At 32.3% G+C, this 20,737-nt stretch overlaps 1 protein-coding gene across 17 annotated transcripts in view; it reads right to left on the reverse strand.

Moving 5' to 3' along the window:
* The window catches only part of Cfap47 (cilia and flagella associated protein 47), a 512,210-nt gene that overhangs the window by 438,289 nt on the left and 53,184 nt on the right, over positions 1-20,737 (reverse strand). For all 17 annotated transcript variants that reach the window (XR_015442441.1, XR_015442442.1, XR_015442443.1 and 14 more), the window contains 5 exons: positions 13,012-13,142; positions 9,794-9,916; positions 8,285-8,416; positions 4,595-4,672; positions 1,599-1,743 (listed from right to left, as the gene is read on the reverse strand). Coding sequence is in view for 14 of the 17 variants with exons in the window: in XM_087189881.1 (XP_087046007.1) it covers positions 1,599-1,743; positions 4,595-4,672; positions 8,285-8,416; positions 9,794-9,916; positions 13,012-13,142 (609 nt within the window). In the remaining 3 variants the exon portion in view is untranslated. The remainder of the gene's footprint in view (positions 1-1,598; positions 1,744-4,594; positions 4,673-8,284; positions 8,417-9,793; positions 9,917-13,011; positions 13,143-20,737) is intronic.

Consider the following 20,737-nt stretch of genomic DNA (forward strand, 5'->3'; position numbering starts at 1 on the left):
GAAACAGAGGTTAGGTAGAACCCTTGAAGACATCAGTGTAGGAAAAGATTTTATGAACAAAACCTCAGTTGTCCATGAACTAGCACAAACAATCAACAAATGGGATCTCTTCTTATTAAAAAGCTTCTGCACAGCAAGAGAAACCACCAGCAGTGTGAAGAGACAACCCACAGTGTGGGAAAAAATCTTCACCTGCTCTTCCTCAGACAAAGGTCTACTATCTCGAATCTATAAAGAACTTCAAAAGATCAGACCTCCCAAATTTAAAGACCCAATCCGAAAATGGGCATCTGAAATGAACAGACATTTCTCAGACAAAGAAGTAGAAATCGCAAATAAATACATGAAAAAATGTTCAACATCACTGGTCATTCGAGAGATGCAAATGAAAACAACGCTGAGATTCCACTTCACTCCAGAAAGAATGGCTGCTATCATGAAATCAACCAATAACAAATGCTGGCGAGGCTGTGGGGAAAGAGGAACCCTGCTCCACTGCTCTTGGGAGTGTAAACTGGTGCAGGCACTGTGGAAATCAGTATGGAGATACCTCAAAGAACTAGGACTGGAAATCCCATTTTACCCCGCTATTCCACTGCTGGGTATCTTCCCCAAAGAATTAAAAGAATCATACCACAGTGATATATGTGCACCCATGTTCATAGCAGCACAGTTTGTAATAGCTAAAACTTGGAAACAGCCCAAATGCCCATCAACTGGAGACTGGATAAAGAAAATGTGTTTTTTTTTATAAAATGGAGTACTACTCAGCCATAAAAAATGAGAAATTAGAGACATTTATAGCTAAGTGGATGCACATTGTGGCTATACTCTTAAGTGAAATAAATAGGACACACATGTGTAAATACCAAATAGTTTCTCTGGTGTGAGAAACTGAAAGTGTAAATAAGGACTAAATGTATAATAGGTAATGTGAAATAGGAAGAAAAGGGGCAAAGGGGAAGGAAGTGAGAGGGCTACGGGAAAGGATAGAAGGGAATGGGATTAATATGAGAAAATGGAAAAATAGGAACAAAATTTTTGTAAATAGGGAGGGCTGGAGGGGTTGAAGAGAGGGCTGGGCAAGGGTGAAAAACAAGAACCAAGAGAGACTGTGTAAAGGTGCAAATTTCCAATGATGAATGTCATTATATTGTATACCTAAAATGTACCAATGAGTAGAATGAATAATCAATAATGCCAAATAGGAAGAAAAGGTCCAAAGGGGTAGGGGTAGTGGGAGGCACAGGGGAAAGGAAAGAAGGGAAAGGAAAAAATGATGAGAAATGGAAAAAATGGAAATAAAGTCTTTGTAAATAGGGAAGGGTGGAGGGCGTGAAGAGAGGGCTAGGAATGGGGAAAAATAAGAACCAAGATGCATTATATAAAGGTACAATTCCCAATGAGAAATATAATTGTGTTGTATACCTACAATGTACCAATAAAAGAATTTAATACAAAAAAAAAGAATATTAAGCATTGAGTCACTGAAAATACTTAAGAATAAGTGTCCTTGATTTAAATTTCTGACAGTTATATCTCAGAGCATTTAAAACTGTTTTTCTTTACAATAATACAATATAGCATAAAATATGTACCTGATTTGTCCTTAAAATTCATTGAAAACTCTGAAAAGTCTTTAAGGTCAAACTCCACTGTGGCACGTGTTGCACCTCTGTTTGTTATTACAAATGGAATAATATGGGTAGCGCCAACGAAGGTGCCACTGAAATTAAATACAGTCTAAAATTTAAAAAGAAAAAAAATAAGTATAAATAACGGTTTATTAAAAATATATACTCAAAATAGTACTTCATATTTATCGAGGAATTTATTAACTGAAAAGCAGAACTCTGTAAGAGTCACAATTTTCTTCCTCTCTCTCATCCTCTACATGTAATCAATAACAAATTCCATTAATGTTGCCCCCGCTTCACCTCTTACCCTTGTTTTAACTGTTAATTAGTAAACTATCAATTTTCATTTAGTTTCTAGATTTTGAGTTTCCTAAGCCTTCTCCGATAACTAAGCCACTATTAAACTAATTGAGTGTCTGATCACTTTACTCCTTGCCTTAAAATTTGATGGTTTCTCCACATCTACAGGATAATGCCCAAGCTCATTGGCAGGGCTCATAAAGCTCCTTGCGATCTTTCCTGCATTGTGTTCCAGCTTCAATTAGCTCCACTCTCACCCTAGCACTTAATATTTCATCAAGCTGCATGACTTGTCATTTCTAGCCAACAAGTGATACTTCACCCTTCATGGCTTCTGTCAGGAAGCCCATTCCCTGACTAGCAATCGCCTAATCGCACAGTTCTCAGGACTACTCTGTTCCTTCTATTGACTAACATTGTGACGCCATATAGTCTGTTTACATATGAATCTCCTATTCAAGAGTCCAGTTCATTTTTGTATTTTTCGTACCTATTTGGTACCGATCTAACGAAAGAAATAGTTATTGAATGTATATGCACTCTCGCTCATATATTAAGCATATGCCACAAAATTCTTAAGGTTCCATCTTATGACAGATACTATAGATACCCTATAGTTTCTTTTTTTTTTTTTTTTTTTGGTACCAGGGATCGAACTCGGGTCCTTGCTCTTGCGCTCAGTGGTTTCGCCACCTGCTGCACAAGTGCTAGGAACCGAGTTCGATCCCTGGTACCAAAAAACAACAAACAAAAGAACAAACAAAAAAAGAAAACATTAAACATTAAGAAAACACATTAGTTCCTTAAGAAAACATTAGAACATTAAATGGAGATTAGTTAACAGTATAGTTACAGGAAAATACCGTATTAGGTTCAATTAGCTATTATTTGTTTCATTTAAAGTATCAACCCAATTTTATATGAAATTTGCAAACTCCTAAATAGATAATGAAAGTCTGGTGCTTTGTAAATGTAAAAATATTCACTGCCCTTATCCCATTGTTGTCTTGCTTATGTTCTCACTTGGCCAAAATATCCTAATTGTGATTAAGATATATATTCAAAAGCAAAGCCTTTACTAGGTTGTTATAAGCTAAATGCATTGTGGAAAGTATATTTTGGTGTTAGAGTATTAGTTTTAAAAGGCAGCTTCATCTAAAATCCAAAATAAGGATATATTACTAAATATACTAACATAAAAAGTTCTATAAATTATTCAATTGAACTATAACATGCAAAGCATGCCTCAAATGACTTTACACTAAGGACATAAAGTAATAAAAGTCTCAGTACTGTCTAATATTTTCCAAGATGGCATACTATTGCAGCGGAATAAAAAACTCTGGATTCTATAAGATTTAGTCTCCAGGAATCACTATAGCCTTGGAGAAGCTAGCTTACTATCTGTCAGTCTGTCTGGGCCTGATAGGCCCTCATCACTGAGTAATAGGCAAGTTAGAAAATTATACATTTAAGCTAGACCCTAGAAATTTTGTGATGCCATTATAGGACACAATAGCCCTGAGATCTACCTGAAGCAGCCAGCTGACCTCTTCATTCCTAAAATTCTGCTCCATTTAGTGCAGCACTAAAATGGTGCTAGGTGATGAAGAATGAGTGGAAGACAAAACCAGAATGCAAGTAATCTAAAAGTAATGGAACAAATGCTATGATGGAGATGTTCCCAGAGTAGAATATGTCTATAATATCTATGTCATAATAGGGAGCATGTAGCTTTGCTTTGAGGAATCAAAGGAAGTTTCTGTGGATAGATGAGACTAAATCTTTTATCGAAAGGCTGGCCAGGAAAAATTAGGATTTATTTCTATATGTATGTGGGTGTGTGTGCATGTGTGTATGTACTCTATCAATTTTAGAACAAAATTTTTGTTTACAGATAATAAATCACAAACTAAATGTGACTATAGTCCAGAAAATGCAAATCAAGATCACAATGATGTATCATACTTGATTGAAGACAATACAACGTGAAGAGCAATGGAATGCGGAGCAAAGGGAACACAAAAAGGAACTGTACGAATTATTTTATAAAGTCAAACATGGACATACTCAATATCTCAGGAATTCTACTCCTATAAAGGCACTGGAATATAAGTAGTCACAGCTATATTTTATATTAACAAAAACCAGGAATGCCTAAGTGGAGGGACAATGGATTGAGTACATAAATTATAGTATGTTTACACAAAATAATTATATAGTAGTGACAATGAATAACATAGTTACATATAACTTAGAACATGGGAACCACAATATTGAATAGTGACTCCCCAAAGGCTATATACAGTACGTCTTTATTATACAGCTCAAAAAGGAACAAATTAATGCATGGTTAGGCACTTACACTTACAGTGTATGATATCATTCACAAGTGATTATCTCTATGATGGATTGGACTGTAATGAAGCCTACAAATGATTTTAATGATATTGGCAGTGTTCTGATATCTACACTAAGTGGTAAATTTGTAAAGAAATGGTTCATTATACTGTTACATCATTTATACATTATACACATTAATATTTATATGTCAAATTACTTCATAGTAAAATGTGTTTAAAATATAACTTGGGATATATAAGAAATAAAATTCAGCACACTCATAAATTGACCATACACATAGGTAATATACTCACCGGCTTGATTTCAACATCAGCCATCTCACCAGATCCACCAATTCGAAGGTCTATAGTATTTGCACAGTGAATAGCAACCTTATTTAGAAGAAATATAAAACTTTGTAAACACCACATTAAAATATAATCGTATATTGCTAAATATTATCTGGTATTTATAAAACAGTTCATAATTTAAATAACAGTATCATAATATAAATGTACAAAAATTGTTATGACAGTTGTATTCACATTTCTTGTGCTGTAGAATTGACACTTCTGTGAAGAGTGAGTGTCCAGCCAATAAAAACCACCACAAATGAGAAACCACTTAAGAAATCAAGGTGACTAATTCACTCTTCCCTAGAATCACTGACACTACTCATAGGTAAATCAATCACAAAATACCACTTTCCAGAATCATTTGGGAAATCAATATGCCAACTCAATGGTATTAATTAAAATTTCTATGTTCTTAATATATTATTCTCACATTTATTTAAAAGTATATAAGCACAAAATATTTAACTAAAATCACAAGGAGAACAGAGATTCAGAAGAAATTACATATTGACATGCTCTTCATTAACTCCATGTAAATCTCAACCTCCATGGCTTACTTTTACTCATTGCCTCATCATTCTTTATTTAGAGAAGACTTCTAGCTGCCTTAACTTACTCACCATCCTAGCCTATTGTTTCCTCGACCTTTTCATCTCTAGAGACTTAAAACACCCCCGGACAATATGACCAATCATAAATACATAATATCTAAATCCATACATTCATTTATTTATCCCTTCTTTTTCACTCAATGCAAAGACAGGAGTTCCAGAATATTACATGTCACGATGCTGTTACGTTTTGATATACAATGAGTCCCTGAACAGCTCCAATTCAAACTCTCTATTTTTCCCTCCATTCAAATTTTTCCAAAATATATCATTGCAACTTTTTACTTAATAATACATTTGATCCATTTCCATTCCTCTAGGTCCTTCTAGGGACATTAGAAAAATTCCTTCTCACCTCTAAGATTAATCGTTAGTCTTCACAGTAGTATGTAGAGTATATGTGACTATTCTTATATCAGACATCTCTATGTGGAGATCCAAAAGATGTTTCCAACTCAAACAAGCATTTCCATTTAGAATCTTCCATTCATCTTTTGATCTTTCCACACTGATTTGCCACCATCTGTCTCACCATTGATTTGCCCATCTCACATATATGTGACCCCTTTTCAACAACCAACCCTTAAGAGTCATCTCCTAAATTTGACTAGAAAATGCCCAGAATATGACTTCTTGAAGAAAACATCATTTTTTTCTTGCATGGACATCTTCATCAGCCTTAGAACTCTGTAATTAATTTTCTTGGACCTAGTTTACAGCTCTATAACCAAAATGATCTCTGAAAAATGCAAATATTATTGTGAAATCCTCATAGTGAAAACCCCTAGCTTGTAAGATGAAGGTTGCATTTCTTAGTGTTGTCAGTAAGACCTTGTGTTACCTAAAACTTCCACAAGTCTCTAAGTACATCTTTCCCCACTATCATTTATGCAGTCTATAAATCTAGTCATGCTAAACTGCTTCTCATATACATCTTGCAGCTGTCTCTCTCCCTTAAGCCTAAATACATGCTTTTTATCCTCCCTTGAATATTCTTTCTTCCTCTCTTCTCTCATTATTTTCCTTAAAACAGCCTGATTCTCTTTATTTTTATTTTTTATTTTATGAAAAATAAAATTTTATAACAAAATAATAAAAGAATAAAAATAGTTAATACACTGTGTATTCTAATCTTAAAAATATTTATCTGATTCTTAACTTGAGGTGTCTGGTTTTACTTTTCTTTTAAATTAATTTATTAGTATATCTGTGACACATAATAAATATATTCATCGTGGGAATTGGTACTTACACATATCACATCTTGATCCTGTTTTCTTCCCCTTCACCTCCCCTCCCTCCCATCTTCCCCATCCCTAAATTCCACTCCCATCACCACAAAGTCTATCTCCATGTTTCCTAACATATATCTTTTATTTTGATCTTTAAATTATTTATACTTTGGGTTTATCATATAAGATGCACCATGTGACATTAAACATGCTGTCTGATTTATTTCACTTAGTATTATGTACTTCAGGTACGTCTGTTTTCCTAAAATGACTCAAATGTATCCTTATTTATGGCTGAGCTATATATATATATATATATATTATATTTTATACATTGCATTTTCTTTATCCATTCATCTTTTGATGGGCATCATATAGGCTGCTTCCATGATTTAGCCATTATGAGCAACTCTGTAATATTTTAAGCCTGGGTTTTGTAGCTTTCCTGAAGCCCTTAGCCTTCTGTTTTCTCCACTGTAGTACTTATTACACTGTAGTTTGATGGGTGATTGATTTTTGTGTGCATCCCAATAGATAATAAATTCTTTGAGATTAAGAAACCTAATTACTTACTTTGTATCCCTAGCATCTACAACAGAGATTGGTGTATGTTGTGAATGTTAAATGCATGAATAAATAAAGTTCATTATTTTATAATGTCACAAAAAGTAAGAGTGGTAAAAATATAATTGTCTAAAAAGCAGTGAAAATTAATTTTAGTAAAATCTTATTTTTATTTTCTCCAGAATATTGTGTAAAAAATTTTGACCAAGCCTAAAATAATATTAAACAGTATATAATTTATAGATTTCTTTCAACATATAGTTATTTATAAAAATAAGTTACCATTCTTAGGTTATTCATTTTGGGGTCATGAAAATCAACGTGTGATATTTAACATTAAATTAAGCTACATATTACTTAATCACTTATTGTTATGGTAATTTAAAGAATAAAATGGAGAATATAACTAAAGCTATTCATTTTTCCAAGTGACAGTTGCATATACAATTTTTAATGCGAGAAAATGCATACAACTGATCACCAGATTGAAGATTAAGTGTATTACACTCCCTCAGTTTTATAATTGAATGAAATTTTGCACAGAGTAGTCTTTCATGTTTTATTTGTTCTGTGTAAAGAGGGCTTAGGGAAATGCCTAAAATCAAGGTAATATCTTTGCAGTTACATAATTCCTAGAAAACAAAGCCGGAAAATTTTTGTGTTACCACATGTGGATCTTAATAGTACATACAAATTGCATACAATTCATATAGTTATCAAAATTATTTAGAATTACTTACCACAACTGATCATTTTTCCTAAGCTACCTAATGTTATGAAAAAGCCATACTCCTTTCTATGATCAGTGAAGTTTTGTCAAGACTCAGAGTTGCCAAATATCACTATATTCTTATGTGAAAATGCCCCATATTCATGGAATGTCTATATTTCAACTTAGTAGAAATGTCCATTACCAACTTCCAACACAAACACATTTTCTGCAAATACTCCTCAAGTTCTGCTGTACTTAATTTTAATTTATATGATTTAGAGAAGATCATTTATTTTTTAGATTTCTAAAATTTATACATCTGTAGAACTCAGTTTCTAGAAAATTAATAGAAAATTTTAAAATTGCCCTTTAGTGTCATAAGTTCAAAATTCTTTACCAATAGAATAATCAAAACAATTTTTGTAAGAATGAAAGTGCACAGCATTTTATACCTACTAAGTTAAATATTTTAAAGAACCAATCAAACTGATATAGTTATACAGTGTAAAACATCTATGTATAGACATACCTTTGCTTTTGTATCAAATTTTTCTGCAACAGTGGGTGTACAGGAGATATGAAGAACAGTTATTCCCCCAAATGGGATTATTCCTTGTGGTGGAATAATATTAATGGTAGACAAAAGACTCTCATCACAAACCTGTAATTGAAAATTTGTAGAAATGCTACATAATGTTTAAAATTACTGCTTCATAGCTTTCATAGGAAAGCATCCACACCACTACTTAGACTGAATACTTGAGCACAGGACATGAGGTGATTTTGTAATATTGGTTGAAAATATCAGACACACAATGTGAACCTACCACGAGGAACTTCAACTCTCATTTGTAAAAGGAATCTATAGTAGGAGCATTTTCTGATTCAAATAGGATGATGAAGTTTATTTCCTAGGGTGCTCTCAAGACTGCAAAGCTTAAACAAATGAGACATATCTCTTAGAGATGGTGAGAACATTCTAGATACAACGTTAATATCTTGCCTTTCCCAGATGCTAAAGCACAGTTAGTGGGAAGACCTTTTCTTTCTTATGTCCCTTATAGAAAGCCTAACGTCTAAGATATCATTTTGATTTTTAAAAATATTATAAGTAATTTACCAAGGCTTTATGTGTAATTTGCTAAAGGTCAATTTAAACATATTTACCATCCTTAAATACAGAATAATGTTTTCTGAGATAGGGTGTATAATGTAGTTCAGGCTGGCCTTGAATTCACTATGTAGCCCAGGCTGGCCTTGAACTTGCAGCAATCTCCTGCCTCAGCCTCCCAAATGCTGGGATTACAGATGTATGCCACCGCATCCAGCTAATTCAGAATAATTTAAAAGGCAACTGGTCATAATATTTTAGGAGCAAGCAGACAAATAGACTATTTAGGCAAGAACTAATTCTGAAGCAGTAAAGTAGAAGAGGATATTTTCAGTTATTTTGGCTAGAGTTGATCTGAGCAGAAAAAGATATGCTAATGTAAAGCCTGAATGAAAGATTTCACATGTTATAGTCTTGACATATTTTTTCATTAAAAAATCTCTTAACACCACTTAGTCCTTCACTCCATTTAAATAAGGAGCAACAACTATAAATAGACTATCTTCAGAATGGCATCCATGTAAGTGTCATTTGATACCATAACAGCCCTGACTATAGAGTGGAAATAAAGGGAAAAGGAAAAACATTTAATTAAATATGGAATGAAGCATTAATACTATATATTTAAAACATTTTTCAAACACTTTTAAAACATAAAACTAAATAGCAGACCAAAGGAGAAAAATGGGGAAGAGGAGAAGAAAGGAAATACCTAAGGGAGGAAGGGAGGAGAAACAAGGCTTATGAGAAATTAAAAGGACAAACCAGATGAATAGTATTGAGAAAGAATTTATTAAAAAACTTAAAAGTTAGCACAAATCTATGTCTTGGGAATAAAGTATTATCTTTATATATTCATAACACCAACAACCTGATTCAAATCATATGATCTGATTCAAATAAGAAATAACCAAAATTCAATATTACCTTGAAAAATGCATGATTTTGTCCTATATTATGAAGAATGGCTTTCTTCCAAGTTGTTAAACCTTGAGGACTATTATTGAATAATATCCTTGGTTCCAAAAATGTGACTGTGGTGTTACCAACCTTGTAATGAGGGGAAGAAAAGGAAAAATCCAAATGAAATAATAATAAATAAAATAGCTTAATCACTTTTTTCATAAAAATGAAGTATTTTAATTGTGAATGCATTAACTAAAGATATTATTACTGAAAGATGAATAATATTTCTGTATCATTTATTTAATATGTTTTAGCATACAAAATAAATCTCACATGACATTATTACATTCCCATTTTGATTAAGAAGTATTCAAGATATTATAACATTTTCCTAAATTTAAAATGAATCTGTAACAATCCAGTTAAAATACAATGAAATTGTAATAGGAGAAATTTTATTTAGGTAACTTGGTTGTACCACTCATAATTAGATATTTAGGGCTTAGCTATTTAAGTATTTTTGACAAATTTATCTAGATATTTTGGTGGTAATAATCATGATGATAATGACAATAATAAATTTGTGTTCCCAGTATGAACCAGACATATTAGTTCTTCATTTACATTTTCACTAGGATCCAGCAGACCAGAAAATACCTAGGGGGCAGCTAAACTATATTACTTATCTTTAAATACCGAGTCCACATATGGCCTGATACAGAGAGTGGGCTAAGTAATTAACTATTAGATAAATCGATGATGGTACTGTCATTTTTCACAGCTGAAGAAATCAAATTTAAGGTGATTATGGAAATCATACAATGGTTAAATAACATTTACCAACACTTCAAAATACATATAAACCTATTTCATAATTTTTGATGCATCAATCTAGTGTTGTATCAGTACAGCTGAAAATAAAACCCTTATTGTAATAAAAGTCAGTACTGCATGTGACAAAAAGGACAAAGTAATGACACCAGTGGTAAAATATATTTGCATTCCTATAACTCAAGTTTTTATCTTCATGCTGATTTTTAAAACATAAAGTGTTTTCAGATATTGTGGTGTTTTTAAGAGAAAAGAAAAGAAAATGGAATATTTAAAATATACTTCCAAACTGAGGAAGGCATGGTAAGTAAGATAATTCTATGGCAAAAGTGAATCCAGGAATGAGAAACATATTTATCAATCACAGAAAGACTCTTAGAAAGAATCTCCTTAACTATGTACAGAATGTTACTATGTGCTATATAAAAGAAGAGGGTTCAACGGTCACATAAATATGGGAAACATGTTGCCAAGTGAAATTGTCCAGGCATGTTTCTACCAGACGTTTTCTCATAGAGCTCAAAATGCTGATAATAAACATTTTGCTTATTTAAGAATGAGGACATAGTTCACTGTGATTCAAAGAATTATGCAAACACAGCTCTCCCTTTCCTCATTCCACACAAATAACTTCACAAACCAGTAAATTGTAGAACACTTTTTCTTCACTCATCAATTGAATCACTAGTAAACTTGTCATAGGGTTGTTTTTTAAGGATTAAATTATCTAATACACGAACAGCATGGTATGTGATACACAATAATTATTCAATAAATGGTATCTATTATTGATGTTAACTCTAAATTAGTTAATTCTTCATCTTTTATCTATTAGAAAAAAACGTGCAGAGTACATCAACAAATCTATAATAGTAAACTCGATGAACATAATTACATAAATAACAGTTTTAAAAACTGTAATATATTCATCAAAAGATAGTCATAAGAATGGTAATGGAAAATTATCATATTGACTAAATTTTCTATTGTGATGATGGGGACTGAACCTGGGGAGTAAGTTATATCCCCAGCTCTTTTTTTTTAAATCACATAATAAGATCTTGCTAAATTGTACAGGCTGGCCTTGATTTTGTGATCCTCCTCTATCAGCCTCCTGGGTAGCTGGGATTATGGGCATGTGTCACTGTGCCTGACTATAGTAGGTAAACATTTGAAATAACCCAAATCCCTACTAGCAGTATAAAGGGTAAGTGATAGTAAAGTCATACAGTTGGATACTATTCAGGAATGAGAATGAATAATCTGCAGCCATATGCATCAACATAAATTAATCCCATAAACTTCAAGATCAAATAAAGCCACACATTAAAGAGCATATTTGACTTGATTACATGTATGTAAAGTTCAGAATCAAAATTAATATATACTTGTAGAAGTGGATATTGATGACCATGGGAGAAACCCTGAGAGAAATGTGAAGTAGGGATAGTGATGATTCTTTTGTAATACTAACCATGTTCTGTTTTTTGATCTAGCTGAACTTGTAGTGGTTTACAAAAGTGTTATAAGTTTGTAAAGACTGAGTGTGCTTCTTTCTGTATGTATCTGTCAATACATAGTTTTACAAAAAATATTAAGTAATTTACACATAATGAAAACCAGTAGGAGTCAGCTTGTTTTAAATTTGTGGTAGAAGAAAGAATACTGTGTTCTGACTGTCATTTTCCATCACTAGAGTTGGTAAATCTCTCATAACTTTAGACTCCAAGTTCTTTCCCAGCTAAAACATGTAAGAGCGCTATCATATCGTGGAGATAGATAGCAATGGAATTCTGTAAAATTGCCATTTGTCTTGTTTTAAATTTCTAAGAACATTGTGAGGGAATAAAATAAAGTGTACTCTTAACCAAAAAAAAAAAGAAACTATAAAATTATCTATTGCAGCTTTAACTTTACCCATATTTTTATCATAAGAAGTATATTCTATAAAAATATGTCTTTCTTTGAAATGTAAATTACATATCCATTTTATATTGAATTATTAACTGCTGCAACTAGAATATTAATAGTCCAATACAGTAGAGCCAAATATAACTCTATTTTTCTTTGCTATCTATTAATGAAATAATTTTATTTCAACTGGCTTACATGATGTTGTTATGCATTTATAGAGTCTCTGACAGTCTAGTATTCTCTTAAAAAATGTCTTAGATTTCTGAGTTAATTTTAAATAACATAACATTTTTTACTAAAGCCTTCATTCATGGTAAACAAGAGGATTCATGAAAGACCTAAGACAATTTAGTTACTTAAATATTGCATGAATAGTCAGTTTTTCATACATTATATAATTATACATATATATGCTACATATTCAAGTATACATGTGCAAATACTCAACAGTTACAAGCATCAAAATAAAAATTATGTTCAAGGGAAATAATTACATTCGCAATACATTGTAGTGTTAAGGTGTTTCCATCAATAACATGAAGAATAAATTTCCCTCTTTCTGGAGAAGTGAAACCTGGCTGCCATGTTATTTCACATTCCAATGATGAATATGCTTCAATAATGCCTACAGATAATATATAGAGAAAAGAAGATCTATATTACATTTTTATTAAATTGATTTTTGTTACTACTGAAAATCACAGATAGCCTAAAAATGCAATGGCATTATACAATAAATTATTAAAGTTAAATTCTGCAATAGGAAAATGATAAGTGAGATATTATCAAATGAGCAGACTTATAGGATTTGATTAAAATCTAATATGCACACCATATTTCTCAACTTTAAAAGAGAAATGAAAATATGTCAATGTTTGTAGAACAATACAAAATATGTCATGAAGCAAACACTCTAAGATTAGAGAGGGCTTTAAGTACAAAATACAGAAAATTATTTGTTATCCTTCATCAAAGTGTTCCATTTCCCAACTTTCTTTAATACTTATCAATATCAGACACTCAATCACCATTCAAAGGAAAGACTTACCATTACTCCAAATTATTTTTTGAAATGTATATATCCCTAGAGATGTAAATTCTCATATAGCTAATAATAATTAACATACTTCTATAATTAAAGTGCATTGAGAATCCACATGGTATCAGGCATATTTGGTGTGAGATAGTCCACTTATTTATATTTATTAAAACCTTTGGAGCAAGGAAAAGCATATTTTAAGGAAAAATGACTCAGAAGTTCTTCCTTTCATAAAAGAGGAGGCTCTGAAATTCAGGGGCACTGGATAATGAATGAGAGAGATGAGTGATTATCATGAACTTTAGCTTGGGTCAGTTTGGTTGTTAAAGGAAAATAACAATACATGTAAACATATTAACAGTGTATGATGCTCAGAAAGCACATAGTTTCAGATGTTAACTCTTTTGTATGGCAACACTACTTTAGGCACAGTAACTTATAAAAGGGAGAGAGCCAATTATGGAAGTACTAACAGACTGGTTAAGGTCCATCCAGATTAATTTAACTGTAACAAAATGTTGTATTACAGGGGGTTAAATAGATAGGGATGTATCTTTTTTTTTTTTTTTTTGTACCGGGGATCGAACTCAGGACCTTGTGCTTACTAGGCAGGCAGCGGAACCACTGAGCTAAATCCTTGGCCCAAATAGGGATGTATCTTATATGATAAGAAGTCCAAGGATAGATACTCTAGGGGTATCTGAACAGATTGACAAAGGCTGCAAGAACCAATATACCTTCTAGCTACTCATACTACTCTTCCTTAGTATGTGGCCTTCCTAAGTATGGAAAGGCATTATATGTCATAGTGATTAAAAGAGCAGAAATTCTAGTGCCAGTCTTCCTGGTTCAAGTTTAAAATCTGCCACTTGCTAGCTCAAATACTGGGAAATTTAATTAATTCTCTGTAATTCAGGTCAAAGATACTTAAAATATGGAAAACAAGTGTACCTAATTCAAAGAATCATTCTTAGTACTAAATATATATATATATTAAAAGTACAATATCAGTTATAAAAATAAATTTAGATTCTATGTATTATATAAATGTATATATAACATAAAAATAAATATACATATATATGCATATATACACACATATATACATATGTGTGTGTGTATATATATATATTTGAAACAGTGTCAGCACATAGGAAGAGGATGGAACTAAAATAAAACTTCTGTCTGTATGGCTTTTTTTAACTTTAAAAATTTTATTAGTATGTTTGCAGTACATGCAGTTTACAATTATCTTGGGGGAGTGGATACATGTCTGAACTACAGCTTGTTTCTTTTTTAACCTCTTTCCCTCCCTTCTTCCTCCCTCCTCCTCTAATTCTCCTATCTTGATTTAATTCTTGTTTATATTATTAATCTTAACACATCTTATGGCATATAATGTTTACATTCAGTGAGGTTATTAAGTTCCTCTACATGGCATATCTTTATTCTATTTCTCCTTCCTCTTTTCCTCACCCCTCACCCTTGTTCCCTTGGATCACTTTGCTATTGCAAGAGATCCCCCTACTTGATCCTTTCTATCTATCCTTTAATATTCTCTTTGTATTTTGCTTCACTCAAATGAGAGATACCATATGGTATTTAAGCTTGTGTGTCTGGTTTATTTCACTCAACATTATATTTTCCAGGTGCATCCATTTTCCTATAAATGTCTCAAATTTGTCATTTATTATAACCAAGTAGTATTCTACTATATATAGATACACCATTCTTTTTATCCAATAGTCTTTTGATGGGTATACTGGTTGCTGTCAGGATGTAGGTATTATTAATTGTGCTGCTATAAACATTGGTATGCAAGTATCACTGTAGTATAATGTCTTAAGATTTTTGGGGAAAATATCTAGCAGGGGATGGCTGAGTCATATGGAATTTTTAATTTCAGTTCTTTGAGAAATCTCCGTACTGATTTCCATAATGATTGTACCAGTTTACATTCCCACCAACAATAAAAGAAGGTTCCTTTTTTCACCACAGCCATGCCAGCGTTTGTTACTGTATGAATTCTTAAAGATTGCCATTCTTTCCAGAATAAGGTGGAATCTTAGTGTTGTTTTAATTTGCTAAACGTTGAACACCGTTTACATATATATGTTGACCATTTGTATTTCTTCCTCTGTGAAGTGTCTGTTCAATTCTGTTGCCCATTTCTTGACTGAGTCTTTAGTTTTAGGTGGTTCAATTTTTTTGATTTCTTCACATATCCCAAATATTAGTCTTCTAAAGAGTAACTGTCAAAATTTCTTTCCCACTCTGTAGGTTGTCTCTTCATTCTACTAATTGATTCTTTTGCTGTATAGAAGTGTTTTAGTCTTATATAATCCTCTTTGTTGATTTCTCTGTTATTTCTTGTGCAATTGAGGTTCTGTTTAGAAAATCCTTTCCTGGGCCAGGGATTTATCTCAGTGTTGCTGCTCTCTGCCTCGCAAGAGCAAGGTCCTGAGTTTGATCCCCAGTATCAAAAAAAGAAATAAAATCCTTTCCTACACCTATGTCTTCATGGTAAACTTCAAGATAAAACTGATTAGAAGAGACAAAGAAGGTCACTACATACTAGTTAAGGGAACAATCCAACAAGAAGAGATAACATTGATAAACATATATGCACCAAATACCACAGCACCTATAGTCATAAAACTAAAATTACTGAAAAAAATAATTAAATAAACATTAACACAATCACTGTAGGGGATTTTAAACACCCTTTTGCAAAGAGATAGAGCACCTAAACAAAAAACTGATAAAGAGGGAAGGGGAAAGGAAGGAAGGGAAAAAGCAAAAAACAAGAAAAGAAGGAAAGAATGGATACAAAGCATTTGTAAATAAGGAAGGAAAGAGGAGTTGAAGGGAGAGGAGGGGAATGGGAAAAAATAAATCAAGATGTATCATGTACAGGTACAAATTCCCTATGATAAATGTGGTCATTATGTATATCTAAAATATACCAATAAACTTAATTAATTTTAAGAAATCAATAAAGAAATATCAGACCTATACCACTTCTTTGAATATATGTAGCTAATAGATATTTGTAGAGTATCCCACCCCTCTACAACAGAGTATTCATTCTTTTCTACAGCACATGGTACTTTTTCTAAGATAGATAACATACTAGTCCACAAAGTCTGCTTAAGTAAATATAAAATAATTGAAATCACCCCATGCATACTATCAGACCACTGTGCTATGAAAACAGAAATCAATGACAGAAGAAATTTTGGAAAAGGCAAAAGCTCCTGAAAAATTAACAATATACTCCTAAACAATCAATGGACCACAGAATAAATCAAAGAAAAATTTTTTTTTAAATTTCTGGAAGTTAATTACAATAACTGTACAACTTACCAAAACCTTAGGGGCACCATGAAAGCAGTTCTAAGAGGAAAATTCACTGCAATCAATGCTCAGATTAGGAAAACAGACTAACCCCCAAAAAATACCCTTATGCAAAATCTTAACATACTTGAGAAAACACAAATCAGTCCCAAACCAAAATTAAGTAGGAAAATTATAAATATGGGAGCAGAAATCAATGAAATTGAGACCAAAAAACAGTTAAAAAAAAAGAATCAAAGAGCTGGTTCTTAAAAGAATATAAATAAAATAGATAAGCCTTTAGCCAGACTTACCAAGAGAAAGAGAGAAGACTCACATCAATTCAATTAGAAATGAAAAAGATGAAATCACAACAGACATTGTCAAAATACAGAAGATATTAAGTACTTTGAAAAATTACATTTCAAAAATTAGCAAATTTTAAAGAAATGGATCCCTAAACACATACAAATTACCAAAACTAACCCAAGAAGATATAAATATGCTTAATAACCCAAAATATGCAATGAAATTGAAACAGTTATATAAAGTATCGACCAACTAAAAAAAGTCCAGGACCTGATAGATTCACTGCTGAATTCTACAAAACTTTTCAGGATGTTATATCACCAATGCTCCTCAAGCTCTTCAAGGACATTGAAAGGGATGTAGTGCTCCCAAATTTATTTATGGAAGCCAGTATCACCCTGATCCCCAAACCAGACAAAGACCCAACTGAAAAAGAAAACTATAGGCCAATCACCTTAATTGTCATAGATCTCAAAATTCTCAATAAGATATTAGCAACTAGAATGCAGCACATCATCAAAATGATCATACATCACGATCTAGTAGGTTTCGTCCCAGAGATGCAAGGATGATTCAACATAAGTAAGCCAATAAATGTAATACATCACATAAATATCAACAAGGTCAATAACCATATGATCACATCAATAGATGCAGAAAATGCCTTCAACAAAATCCAACACCTCTTCATAATAAAAACCCTGAAGAAAACAGGTATAGAAGGAACATATGTGAATATGATAAAAACTATTTATGACAAACCAACTGCCAAATGCGAAAAAACCGAAAGCATTCCCCCCTAAAATCAGAACCAAGACAAGGATTTCCATTACTACTTCTATTCAACATAGTACTTGAAATATTAGCCACACCAACCAGGCAAGAGAAAGAAATACATATAGGAAAGGAAGAACTCAAATTATCATTATTTGCAGATGACATGGTACCCTACATAGAAGACCCAAAGAACGCTACCAAAAACCTCTTAGAATTAATAACCAACTGCAACAATGTAGCAGGATACCTGATCAACATGCAAAAATCATTACCATTTGTGTACACCAATAATTAACTCAATGAGAAGGAAGTCATAAAAACAATACCATTATCAGTTGCTTCCTAATACCTAGGAATTTACCTAGCCAAGGAAGTGAAATATCTCTACAAAGAAAACTACAGTACTTTGATAAAGGAGAATGAAGAGGACATAAGAAAATGGAAAGGTACTCCCTAATTCTTTATAGGCAGAACCAATAATGTCAAAATGGCCATACTTCCAAAAGTGTTATACAGATTTAGTGTAGTCCTAGATTCACTGCAGTACTTTACAGAACTAGAAAAAATAGTCCTAAAATTCAGAGACCCACAATACAAAAGCAATTTTGGGCAACAAGAGCAAAGCAGCAGGCATAGCAATATCTGACTTCAAGGTATACTACAAAGCTTTAGTGATAAAAATGGTATAATACTGGAACAAAAACAGATACATGGATCAATGGAACAGAATAGAGGATACAGAAACATTCCCAGACACAATTCAACGATTTGATCTTCGACAAAGTGGCCAAAAACATATGTCAGAGGAAAGGTAGTCTATTCAAGAAGTGGTGCTGGGAAAACAAGTTATCTGCCAAAGATTGAAACTGGACCGTTATCTCTCACCTTATACTAAATTAAAATCAAAATGGACTAGAGATCTAAACATTAAAATGGAAACATTAAACCTACTTGGAGATAATATAGGTAAAACACTTGAAGACATAGGTATCCATATGGCTTTGGCAAGAGAAGCTGGGAAAAGAGCTTTCTCTGTAAGAACGTTCTTGCTTCAAAAAAAATGAAGTCTTTGTTAGGAAGGGAAATGGATATCATATATGAGCAAGGTTCAAAACAATAAGTCATATATAAATAAATACTGAAAATAACAAAACAAATTCATAATGAGGCAAAAATGATGGGGGAAATCTTAATTAACCAAAGAAGTAGAGGAGGTAGCATATGAGCTGTGACATGAAAGATGAGTTGGACCTTTACAGGAGAACAAAGCTTGAGGAAAATGTAATCATCACCACATTAGAGTACAGGAAGAGAGTTAGGTGTGGGGAAGATTGTGGTGGGAATTAACTTTAACAAAGAAGATTCAATGCTAGAAATAGAGCCATTTGATTGCCATGACAAGAGGGGAGATTAGTACAAGGATTATACATCCATGCTGACCAGTCTATTTGAGGAGAAATTTTTTCCTTCCAGGCAGCATGGTTATCTAATTTTTTCCTTCAGGATTCTTATGCTTATCAGAGAACAAAGGAAAGAAAATGGATGGCTGAATTGAGCACGGTTATGACTGGTAGGATAGGTGCTGCATATTGTTAAGGAATGAGATGACAGAAATATGATGAGAATGAAATGGTTGAAGACAAGTTCAAGGACTGAGTCAGTGTTTTAGTAAGGATAGAGACAACAAGAAGAAAAAGAAACAGAAGCATAAATAATACCTATAGAAAAAATCAAACTAGAAGTGAATTATATCTCAGAAAATAAAATAGATGCATGGATAATAACTATATAAAAATCACTTAGAAGTTAATTATATCTCAGAAAACATGAATCCACTCTTACTTTCTTCCCTTACAAGGTATGCAGTCTAAACACAAATCCAAAACATATCATGTCTCAAGGAGAAAGAACAGACACAAAATAAGATTTTTGAATTATGTTATTTCACAAAAAAGGCAGAAAGGTATATGATTAAATGTATTGTCCAGGATGTAAAATCAATATAGCCTAAGGAAAATAGTCATAAAAATCACTTTCTCTTCATAGCAAGAGGCAAAAAACAATATAAAATTAAATATTATCTGACTTTCTGAATAAAACAAATTTATGTATACATGCAAATTAATGTAATACACACCTTTTTCAACATTACACAAACTAGATTCAAGTGTTGTATCATTTGTATTCGTAGAATAGAAAATGATCTTAAATACTAATATTACTCATATAAACATTTTATTTGGAATTAAATAACTTCATGAGTTTATGACTTGGTGGTTGTTTGGTTAAAAGAAATACAACATGAGGTCGGGGATTAGCTCAGTGGTTTCACCGCCTGCTGCGCAAGTTCAAGGACCCGAGTTTGATCCCTGGTACCAAAAAAAAGAAATACGACAAGGCATTGGCAACTCAAAGGAAAAAAGTAAAAACTGAAATCTCGCCTATAAAATAATAGTTCTAAAGACCAAAAGAAGCATAGCCGGTGCTACAGTTTATAATAAATATGGTAAGCTACTTATATTTTGTAAAAAATTTATATTTGTCCATGATCATTGAATTTCCATGGCAACCACAAGGGCTATCCCAGTCCACTCAATTCTCATTAGGATGGAGAAATACAGGAAAAATCATTAGTGTTCTGGGCTTTTTAGATACCTTTAGAGAAATATCAGGTTGTTGGCCAGAACCTATAGCTTTAAAACTTATAACTGTTCAAACAAATTAAAGTATATCTAGACTATATTAAATGTATGGAAATA

Source organism: Heterocephalus glaber, unplaced genomic scaffold (genome assembly GCF_053883595.1).
Source record: "Heterocephalus glaber isolate CG9 unplaced genomic scaffold, H.glaber_assembly_v1.0 deba00001547, whole genome shotgun sequence".
Lineage (NCBI taxonomy): Eukaryota > Metazoa > Chordata > Mammalia > Rodentia > Bathyergidae > Heterocephalus > Heterocephalus glaber.